The sequence below is a fragment of the Podarcis muralis genome, chromosome 15 (assembly GCF_964188315.1).
Source record: "Podarcis muralis chromosome 15, rPodMur119.hap1.1, whole genome shotgun sequence".
Lineage (NCBI taxonomy): Eukaryota > Metazoa > Chordata > Lepidosauria > Squamata > Lacertidae > Podarcis > Podarcis muralis.
Genome location: NC_135669.1, coordinates 20058806 through 20070302, shown reverse-complemented (window position 1 = coordinate 20070302; position 11497 = coordinate 20058806). Strand labels below are relative to the sequence as shown.

At 46.1% G+C, this 11497-nt stretch overlaps 1 protein-coding gene across 1 annotated transcript; it reads right to left on the bottom strand.

Annotated features, from left to right (window-relative positions):
- Positions 1 to 3339: 3339 nt before the first annotated feature.
- On the bottom strand, positions 3340 to 10878 carry LOC114585688 (6-pyruvoyl tetrahydrobiopterin synthase-like). Its single transcript, XM_028708532.2, has 6 exons — positions 10754 to 10878; positions 7001 to 7074; positions 6174 to 6196; positions 5471 to 5527; positions 4710 to 4780; positions 3340 to 3678 (listed from the first exon to the last, which is right to left on the bottom strand). Exons 1-6 carry the CDS (start codon positions 10849 to 10851, stop codon positions 3555 to 3557), a joined length of 447 nt encoding a protein of 148 aa, XP_028564365.1. The 5' UTR covers positions 10852 to 10878; the 3' UTR covers positions 3340 to 3554.
- Positions 10879 to 11497: the final 619 nt, after the last annotated feature.

Sequence of the window (11497 nt, the reverse complement as noted above, 5' to 3'; positions counted from 1 at the left end):
TTCTCCATGTCTCTTCCTACGTCAAAGAGAAAATTGGGAGCAGTCGCGAAAGGTGGAATGATTATGTTGTGGGGGAAAGGATTAAGGCACTTGGTGGACAGATGACTCAGCCAGTAGCTATTGGCTCAATGGATGCACACCTGACTGTTGAATTCTGGGGATAAATGACAAGCTGTTACTCTCATGCAAACCGTCAGGTGCCAAGGTGGGGAATTTGGGGTGTGGCAAAACATCCCTTGTTTGGATATTGTGCATGTGCATGTGGTTGTGGTTGTACACAACAGTCCAGCAGGGAACTGGGCACCCTTGAGCTCTTTGAAAGCTCTTTGAAAGTCAGTCGAGTGGTGCTGGTTCCAGAAGTTGGCAAAATTGGGCATTGTTGCCATCTTGAGCGGAAAAAGCCACCGCCACCCTGGCCATTCTCACCCTGCACCTCTTACAAATTAAAAGGTCTCACTGGTAGGGGTTTGCTTGTGGTACCCCAGAGCTCTCAGCTGAAACAAGGCCTGTCTTGTGTGGGACTGTGGTTTGGAAGTTGATTGGTGATATTGCCACTCCATTGATCCTGGCGTCTCTGGGTGTGACCTGAGGACTCTCATTGCAAAGCGCTGTGTTTGAAGGAAAGTGCCACAGCCAGTGGAACACATGCACATTCGTGGAACGAATGCATGTTCTTCCCTGAATTATCCCTGCTTCTATTTCCCTCCTCCTCCCTCTGTTCTCTTCCCTGTCCTGAATTTTAGACTAGAAACCCCTTAAGAAAGAGGCCTGTCCTCCTGTACCATGCATAATGATCATTGCACTATGGAAATGAACACCAGAAGTCTCTGCAGGGGTGCAAGGAACGGCATTTTATTCTTTGGCGTGTTGGTACTCCTTCCTCCAAAAGTTGCTCAGAGCAGCATCTGAGCCTCACAGCACCCCCTGCTGGCTCTGATTCACACCCTCCTTGTGTCTAGTTGAAACATGCCATTGAACTCTTGATAATACCTTTTGCTTCTCTGGATGGAGTATAGATGCAGGGCCGGCCCACCCATGAGGCATACTGAGGCACCTGCCCCTGCTGCTGGAGAAGCAAGAAAGCTTCCGGTGAGATAACATAGACTTCACTGGAACCCAGAAGCCACAGCCATGTGACTCCAGTAATCAAGGCAGTGGTGTCAGCGGGACCTCCCCATTTTGCCTCATGCGGCAAAATGGGATGGGCTGTTCCTTTATAGAGGTAGGGGTGTGTGTGTGTAGGAAGTAGTCTACTGTATGAAGGTATCCTTTGCATCTGATGCTCTGCTTTGTCTCTGATCCTGCTCACAGTCACCACTGCCATGTGCCCCCCAGAAGGGAATGAGACTGGTCTGAAAAAGGTTCCCCAACTCTCTTTGAGCTGGAGACCCAGGGCGAATGGCCTGCCTGCTGTCCTGCCCCACCCCACCCCACCCCACCCCACCCCACCCAAATCTGTTTGGCCCTGGCTGCATGTTAAGAGTTGTGCTTGTGTCCAATTCCAGCCTCTGCCTTGGATTTATGGAGTGGCTTTGGGCTAGGCATTCTCACTGAACACCAGTCTTCCATCTGTAAAATGTGTGATGGTAGTGGGGGAACAATGATCTTGGCAGGGTGGCTGTGATAGGGAAAAGTCATCATTAGTTACTGGTTTTAGTTTTTAAAAGGTAGCTGTGTTGGTAATTGAAAGCAACAACAATCCAGAATTTGGCCATGCTGTTATTATGACCAGTGATTAGTAATCGAGAGTATGTGGACTCTCTGTTTTATGGACCTAACAAGTGATTGTTGTAAATTCGTCTCCATTAGCAATTTAATTCTGTGTGTACCTCACGGCGGGGAGCAGACCCTGCAGTGCACTCTGCGCTGACGGAAATGCAGCGAAGACCAATTTGTGCAATCAGACGCCTGCTGGGGACTGTGTTTACTCTGATGTTATGTGTACCACCTAGAACCTGGAATAAGTCGATGCGGCGCAGCAGCGGCTGTGGTTCTGCTTGCCTGATTTTGGAGGTGTACTTTTGGACCAGGAGTGCCAAACCTGACATGCATAAGGATGGAAGGGCCGGGCGTGTTTTCTCAAGTGTATCTTCCAGGTTTCACACCTCCAGCGTTGATCCCACATTCGGTTTTCAGAAGTGTCAGCAGGGTGTGTTCAGACCTCTGAGGATGGATACTGAACTCCTTTTGGAGCTGCCACTCAAATATGGGTACAGTTTGCACATACACCTGTTTCTTCTCTCTTTTCCAGTCACGCTGCTAATGGCATTGTGCATGGTAAGACACTGGCTGCGTATACACCATGCATTTAAAACACCTCCCCAAGAATCCTAAGAAATGTAGTTCGTTACAGATTCTGGGAACTGCAGTGCTGTGAAGGGTGAACGACAGTTCCCTAGATTCTCGGGAATGCTTTTCATGTACTCACATGCAGAAATTCTGGGTTGGAAATGTCTTTTGGGCATTAAGCAAACTGAACTGTTTCCCCGATAGACAATCTCCCCGTCCCCCCCATAACCCACTGTTCATAAGCTTCACGGCCCTAGAAATGATTGATGTTATTTTTTCCTTTGGTTCATTCAATAAAACCTCAGCTCAGCAGCTTGGGCTGAATGTATTGTGCTAACAATCCTGGCATTATGAAATTGCCCACTTAACCTTATACAGTGTGATGCATCTTAATGGAGGATGATTAGCAGTCGGATTATGAGCTGGCTTTATAAGGATAACACAATCGCTGTTGGGATATAAAGTTGTATGGGCTCCATCACTTGGTCATCAAAGAAGCCCCACCTGACGGCCTTTTGCATGTGGTCCACTTGCAGAGGCAGAAGATTGTATCCAATGCTAGTCCTTTTCAAAGCAGGCCTGTTGGATTTAGTGAAACTCGGGGTTCATCCATACTTCTGATTGTCCCATGCTATTTTCCTGCTTGTCCCATGCTTTCTTGGTCTGAGCAGTTTTCCATTTGCCCGACCACTTTCCCTGGGAAAACCTGCTCTTTAGCACTGAATCAGAGCAAGTGTCAATCTGCAGAAAAACATGGTTGACATTTGCTCCACTTTAGCGGTAAAGATTGGGTTTCCATAGGGGGAAGTGCCAGGACAAGCATAAGTCTAGATGAGTCCTCAGCCATGCCCATTAACTTCAATGGGTTGACTCTGAGTAGGACCAGCATTGTCTCCAACCCAGGATTCTTGCATCTCTTTGCACCCAGAGCTTTGCAACGGAGCCAGTCTTATATTCAGCAGCCAGCCTTTACGCATGTGAACTATCTTAATGTAATGGACTATCCCCTTGCTGGATAATGCTGTGATGAAGAATGAGGTTACACACATGTCACAACGTGGCTTTTGCAGATCTTTTTAACCAACAGATTAAACAAAGCTGCAATACTGCAGTAAAAGGCCCTGGAGGCATCTCTTCACTGTAGACACAGAATAGTTTGCAAATGTTCTGAGAAGGGGTTTGTCACATTAAATCAACAATGAGTGTTAATACAATATATGGGAGAATAACTCTCCTAGCCCCCCCCCTTTGTTCCTTGTGGATTTTTAGTCCCCCTTGTATACAATAAAATTTCTGTCGGATTCATAGACCTTGACTTTGTGCAGGCATCCATCTGGTAGGATTTTTTCAAGGTTGTTCCATATGTACACGGCTAAGTTCTCTGTTGTGCTGGAGGAAGAGCAGAGAGGTTGATATGGAAAAGGAAGAGACTCCACAGTATAGGTTTTTCTGCACAAAGGTAGCGCTGTCTTCAAACCTGCCTTTCTTTACCCCTGTTGCTTCTCACCCATGACTTCAAATCAAATCTGTGTATATTCTGCTCTGATGTAACCTTAGTCTGGATAAGGCACAGGATGTCTCATGGCAGACCCACTCCAAATATTTAAACACACATTTAAAGCACATGGCTTCTTCCCCCAGAGAATCCTGGGAACTGTTGTTTGTGAAATGTACTGGGAATTGTAGCTCTCTGTGTGTGGGAAAACTACAGCTCCCAGGATTCTTTTGGGGAAGTGAGGAAAAATGGGACCACCATCTTCCAGGCTGTGCTCACATGACCTGCACAAGAAGGCTTTTCCCAAGCATGGTGGACAAAATTGGGAATTTGGGGGAGCCGTGTGAGATCACGTCCTGAAACCGCGCGAGAGCATGGTGCCCAAAATGGTTTTCCTGGTTTATCCAGGACAGTCGTGGGTTATATATATGTATGGTGTGGATCTTCTCTCAGACCTCAGGCTGTGACAAACTTACACAAGCCAGGCATGGTCTATGTACCTCTGTGCCAGCTTTCTGGAAGAGGGAGCAACCCAGCCTGCTTTTTGCTGTACTTGAGGGTCATTTATGCAGCTGACCAGCAGGTGGCTTTCCAGCCATGTGACATAAAGGAGCCAATCGGGTTCCCAATGGTCCTATAAAATGGAAACCTCTGGCCTGGTCCTTTAGTCTGAGCAACTTGTTTCTAGAGTAACAGCATCAAGTTGTTCTGTCTATGGCTGTTTGTTTTGCCCTCATAGCCATACCTGATAGGTCTCTACAAAGCAGCTTGGGGAGGAGGCACCTCTAGCCTGTGGGTCCAATGAGGCTGTTTCCCCAAAACCAGGACTATGACCCACATCTGACATTGTATATGGATGCAAGTCTCCTGCACTCTTTACAAATGTGGGCAGTGGAGACTGCACACAAACTTAACAGCTACCCACCTTGCAACGCTGGCAAAAAAATCAACATCCTGGTCAAGGTTCTTGTGGTCGAGCGGATCCATAATGGCTTCCTGAAAATAAGAGCAAAGATCTGGTTGGGAACAGGGATTGTGAAGTTCTAAACCAGGGGTCAGCAAACTTTTTTGGGAGGGGGCTGGTTCACCGTCCCCCAGAAGTACACGTGGCGGAGGGGGCTTCTCTCTTTCCCCCTCTCTCCCCCAAATCCTCCCCACCCATTGCCTACCTATGCTGCTGCAAAGTCGCTCGTCTTGCCACTGCAGCCAGCCTCTGGCACTCGCAAGGGCAGACACAGGAGCTGCGGTTGGGAGAGGCGCTGCACTGTGCACTGCCAACTGTGTCTCCTGTGGCTGCCCTTGCGAGCGGCAGAGGCTGGCGGCAGTGGGACGAGTAGCCCCGAAAGGGCTGGCTGGCTCCAGAGAGGCGCTGCCCAAAATGGTGCTCAGCCAGCTCAGCCCAGCCCCTTTCCTCCACTACGCAGGGCGAGGAGAAGCCAGGAGGAGGGAGGGAGGAGGCGCCGCGGTGTGTGAGAGGGAGATGGGGGAAATGGTGCCGAAAACAAAATGGCGGCACCAAAAAAAAAAAAAAAATTAATGGGAAAAAATTAACAAACAGAATCGCCGATCCATGGCATGTCCGCGGGCCAGATCCCGAGGGCAGTTGGACCTGATCTGGCCTGCAGACCGTAGTTTGCCGACCCGTGTTCTAAACTTTGCCTCTGAGGTTCATAACTCTGGAATTACCTTCATATATTCCTGAAGCTTGTAAATATTCATGAACATTCCACTGATGGGGTCAATCTGTAAGACAAGTTAAATAATAGTAATAGTAATAATGGTGATGATTTTATACCAGATATTTATATATAATTTAATATTCAGAATTTCTGGTGCTGTACATATCCCCCCCCCCAATGACATCAGTAATAATAATTTTATTTTTCAACCCTTGGAGTGTTCAGAGGACAGGACTTAGAACTGCTCTTGAATACTACTACTATGATAATACTATTAACAACAATGGTGGGGAGGGGGACCAATGCTAGGAACTATCACAAGAGGTTATGATTGGATAAATGCACGGAAAAGAGATTTATCAGTGGCTATTGGCTTAAAATGGAACCTCCATTTGCAGATGCATTCTGTCTCTAAATATCAGGTACTAGGGACAAACAACAGGGGAAAGACATGGTCATTGTGCTCTGCTTATATGTGACCTATAAGGCACTGGGGTGGTCAAATGGTTGGAAACAGACGGCTGAGCTGGATGGAGCTGGTTCTGATCCTGCAAGGCAGCCTCTAGTCAAGGGATCTGAACCTACAGGAGTCAGTGGTGAATTGAAACACGGCAGCAGCATATCTCAAGTGCTGCTGAGAATCTCAGACTCTTGGTAAAAGCGCAAAACCTGTTTTCAAAATAAAGAGCAACGAAAGGAAAATGACCTACCTTTCCACATATGGTCACTGTCACTGCAAAGGAGAAAGAAGAAACCGTGAGAGAGGGAGTTGTTAGCATTAATTGCAGACCCAATTCAGTACCACAAGGTGGTAGCAAAGAGTTGGGTAAAGCACATCTCTTGCTGAAACATATAATCTCCTCTGCAATGAGGGAAAATACAGGTATGAGGGTGGGGGAAGTGGTAAAGATCTCCAGAAAACATTGAAAATGAGCACGTCAGAGAGAACTAGCCTGATGTGCTGCTACATTTCCGCATGCAAGGTCTCCCCTCTTCCCCAACAGAAGAGCATTCAAGTGTGCAACCCCAAAGGGGCACAGTCCTGGGGAATTTGACCACTCGATTTTGCCAGCTGAAGCTGAGTACAGTGGTACCTCGGGTTACATACGCTTCAGGTTACAGACGCTTCAGGTTACAGACTCCGCTAACCCAGAAATTGTGCTTCAGGTTAAGAACTTTGCTTCAGGATAAGAACAGAAATCGGGCTCCGGCAGTGTGGCAGCAGCAGGAGGCCCCATTAGCTAAAGTGGTGCTTCAGGTTAAGTACTGTTTCAGGTTAAGTACAGACCTCCGGAAAGAATTAAGTACTTAACCCGAGGTACCACTGTACACACTGCTGGATTCTAAGGCCCTGGTGAGAAAAATCTCCATTCGGATTCCAGCAGGAAAAACTCTTCCCACCAGAAAGAGGAATGCCTTTCAAAGCTTATCACCCCTCCCCTTCCCCTGTTTGCCTGTAGAAGAATTTGCTCCAGTCTTTACATGGAGGCAGTATGTATCATCATCATCAATGCTAGAAAGGCTCACCGCTCTTTACCTTTGTAGTTATGCCCGTGGCTCTGATTGCATTTCCCAAACAGCTTCCTATTTGCCTCCTCGTTCAGAGATTTGCTGTAAGACAGAGGGTGAGGGCTGAGAAAAAGAAGCAGCCAACAGGAATAAGATGAAAACAGCAAGAGGGGCAATCTAACTGCAGATGGGAACAGAGAAGGAAGCCTTTTGTACACGGAGACTGTGTCTATTGTCAGTGACGAGCAAGGATAACTCAAAATGTGGCGCTGTGGGTAAAAGCCTCAGCGCCTAGGGCTTGCCGATCGAAAGGTCAGCAGTTCGAATCCCTGCGGCGGGGTGCGCTCCCGCTGCTCGGTCCCAGCGCCTGCCAACCTAGCAGTTCGAAAACACCCCTGGGTGCAAGTAGATAAATAGGGACCGCTTACTAGCGGGAAGGTAAACGCCGTTCCGTGTGCTGCGCTGGCTCGCCAGATGCAGCTTGTCACGCTGGCCACGTGACCCGGAAGTGTCTGCGGACAGCGCTGGCCCCCAGCCTATAGAGTGAGATGGGCGCACAACCCTAGAGTCTGTCAAGACTGGCCCGTACGGGCAGGGGTACCTTTACCTTTTTTAGCAAGAATAACTCAAAATGGGCCCTCAAAGACTGTATACTTCTGAAACAGCCTTTATTAAAAAAAAACTGAGCCATACCCAACCCGGCTTCTTTGCAGCTATTTGTAAGTCTTCTTTGTTTTATTATTACATTTAAACCTCACTTTTGGTTGCTGGACCTATATTTCATGTGGCTGCGCTTTGCATAGATCAGGGAGGAGCAAGCTTCCAGCATCTCTTTTGACTTTTCCTTCAAACTCTGAGCCTCCCAAACTGGATGCAAAACACTCTCAGAACAAAAGGACAGGGCCTCTGAGCACATGCTCAGCCCAGGAATTTGCTTTCAGTTCCAGAACTGAGCACAAGGCCTTTTTACTCTGAGCGTTCTTCATCACAGCTGCATAATTTAGAAGGGGAAAAAAGAACCTCTCTCTTGTAGGAATGCCAGCAATTTTAACAGAAGAAACATGATAAGGTTAAAACAAAAAGAGCAATGAAAATCCATAGCCACTTGACCTTGACAATAAAGATATTCCATCAACGCTGTTTTAAATGTCTATATTAATAGAGGAAGGTCCATATAGTTAAAGCTATGGTTTTCCCGGTAGTGATGTGTGGAAGTGAGAGCTGGACCATAAAGAAGGCTGATTGCCAAAGAATTGATACTTTTGAATTATGGTGCTGGAGGAGACTCTTGAGAGTCCCATGGACTGCAAGAAGATCAAACCTCTCCATTCTGAAGGAAATCAGCCCTGAGTGCTCACTGGAAGGACAGATCCTGAAGCTGAGGCTCCAATACTTGGCCACCTCACGAGAAGAGAAGACTCCCTGGAAAAGACCCTGATGTTGGGAAAGATGGAGGGCACAAGGAGAAGGGGATGACAGAGGACGAGATGGTTGGACAGTGTTCTCGAAGCTACCAGCATGAGCTTGACCAAACTGTGGGAGGCAGTGGAAGACAGGAGTGCCTGGCGTGCTCTGGTCCATGGGGTCACGAAGAGTTGGACACGACTAAACAACAACAACAACAATTAATAGAGGCAGTCCAAGAAAACAGCCAGCTGGATCAGAGCAGTGGCCCATCTAGTCCAGCATCTCGTTCTTACAATGGCCAACCAAATGGCTGTTGTGAAACAACCGGGAGTCCATGTCCTTGTTTATCTCTGGCAAGTCTACCAGTAAATCCTGATCTACCTCGTCACCAACTCTGGAGAGAAATAGCACACCTCGTACCATTTGCCTTTTGCTGCCTTTTGCTGCGTGTGTGTAATGCAACGCTTCATTTATACGAGCTTTTATTCACAAAAGCACTTTCTACAATAAATCTTTTAATCTGTCTTCCAGGTGCCGCAATACTCTTGTTATATGCATGTGTGTTTTGCAAGAGATACTCAAATGTCCCCCTCTGGAATACGTCCTCTCAACCCGGGTGGGAGGCTCTGTCTGCAATCTAAGCAGCATTAGCTACAACAATCACGTTGCCTTTCCCCCAAGTACAAATAATTTCTTCTTCATTCCTCCCCAGAACTCGAGTTGCTATCTTTCATACACCAACCCCAGTTCCTGTGCCTTTAACTGTGAATATTAGTAGGTGGGAGAAACGCTTTTTTTCCTGGGCCATGAGAAGCTTTGCCACTTGGCAACCTTTCCCAGAACCCTGTTTGTCAGTATATACTGACACTCTGTAGCCCAGTGGATAGGGCATCCGTTCTGCATGCAGAAAATCCCAGGTTCAGTCCCCAGCACCTCCAAGTTGGATAATGATAATAATAATACAGTAATAATAATAATAATAATAATAATAATAATAATAATAATAATAATAATAATAATTTATTACTTATTATTTATACCCCGCCCACTCTGGGCGGCTCCCAACAGAATTAACAGCACAATACAACATCAAACATTAAAAACTTCCCTAAACAGGACTGCCTTCAGGTGTCTTCTAAAAGTCACATAGTTGTTTATTTCCTTGACATCTGATGCAAGGGTGTTCTACAGGGTGGGCACCACTATCGAGAAGGTCCTCTGCCTGGCTTAAAGCTGACTTGGACAAAAGTGTCCATTTTCCTTCTAGTGCCATCATTGATGAAATCCTCTTTCAATTCCCCCTTTTACAGACATCTAGGCCCTACTCTCCAGCTTCTTCGCCATCCCATCTACTTTCTTCCTGTCTTGTTCAAGTGACAAATTGGCAGAGTCCTGATGGGCCCTGAAGACTAGTCAGTTGCCTGTTGCACAATTTTTTGCAGCTTCATGAACAGAGTAAACTGTGGAAAGAATGAATGGCCACTGGAGACAGAAAACTATGACATAACCTCCAAACTTTCTCTGAAGAAAATATGGATGTCCTATCCTATTATTATTATTATTATTATTATTATTATTATTATTATTATTATTATTATATTCTTTATACCACAACCATCTGATTGGCAGCTTCCAACATATATAAAAGCATAATAAAAATAATAAAGCATTAAACATTAAAAAAACTTCCCTATACAAGGGAAACAAAACAAAACAGTTACTTATCTCCTTGGCTTGGGGGTCACATAACTCTATACCCTCCAACATTTCTCCAATGAAAATAGGAACGTCCTAAGGAAGAGCGGGATATTCCGGGATCAAATCAGAAACCGGGATGGCTTCTGTAAGTCTGGGACTGTCCCTGGAAAAGAGGGCACTTGGAGGGTCTGTTATGATAGCTTCTGAACCTCCTTAGACATCCTTTCTCACCTTTGTTGCAGGGTGGGGCAGGTCGTATAGGGGAAAGTGGGGAGAGCTAGAATGCATTAAGAAACCCAACGCTTCATATTGCATAGCTGAGATAAAGGTTACAGATGAGTCTCTTTCCTGAACTTGGGAAGGAAACTGCTGCAATAACACCCATCGTTCTTACCCTACAGACCAAACCTGGTTAACATTTGCCCTTTGGCTCTATTTGCCCTTTGAACGATATGAGTATCAGAGATGCTATCTTGGGCAACTGGTTCCTTATGTCCGGAGAATTGTAGGTACAGGAAATACTCACTAGAATCCATTGGGCAGCCAGTCTTCTGAGAGGTTGCACATCTATGCTTCCTTCCAGGGATGGGGAAATCGTGGGCTCTTTGGTCACCAATGACTTCGAAACATGTTTTTTTCCTCTCAACCCTCCATCCTCCCTCTTCCCCGTTGTTACCTGTTCAGCCTATGGGCGGCTGCAAATGTTTCGGTGCGAGAAAGGAAGGTCATCTTGCCTGCGGTGTTCGGCTTGCTATCTTTCGCCACACGCTCCATTGTTAACAGAGGGTTGGTAGCTGAGCTGCCGTTAAAAGCGGGAAACCTTCATGCGGGGCCCAAATAAATATATCCACAAGTTGTCATGTGGTGGGTGGTAGACTGGCCAATTGGATGCAAATTGTTCGTCAGACAGCGTATCTCCTGGCCTAAATTTCTTTACGCAGAACAACCATCAGCATTGTTTTTTGTTTTGCATCAATTAACTCGGCGTATTTCCTTCTTGATGAAAGCCATGGTTTAATGGGATTTTTATAAATAAATAAATAAATAAATAAATAAATAATCAGTCAAGGCTCACGTGGATTGTCTAATTTGGGTTGGAACTTTTTGGAAAAGGACATTGTTTCACAGGGTAAGTGCAGGGATAAGGACATTTCTCCTAACTGCTTGTTGCTTGTGAATGCATACCTCTCAATATTACTGGGTCTTTACTTAGATTTTTGTGTTTATACTGTAGAAGTTCTGTCATGGATGAAACAAATGTGGTTTTGGCTCTAAGACGGGTCTCTAGTGAATTACAACAAGTTAGGTAGCTCAAATCCCCTTCCTTCCTTCCTTCCTTCCTTCCTTCCTTCCTTCCTTCCTTCCTTCCTTCCTTCCTTCCTCTTTCTTTCTTTCTTTCTTTCTTTCTTTCTTTCTTTCT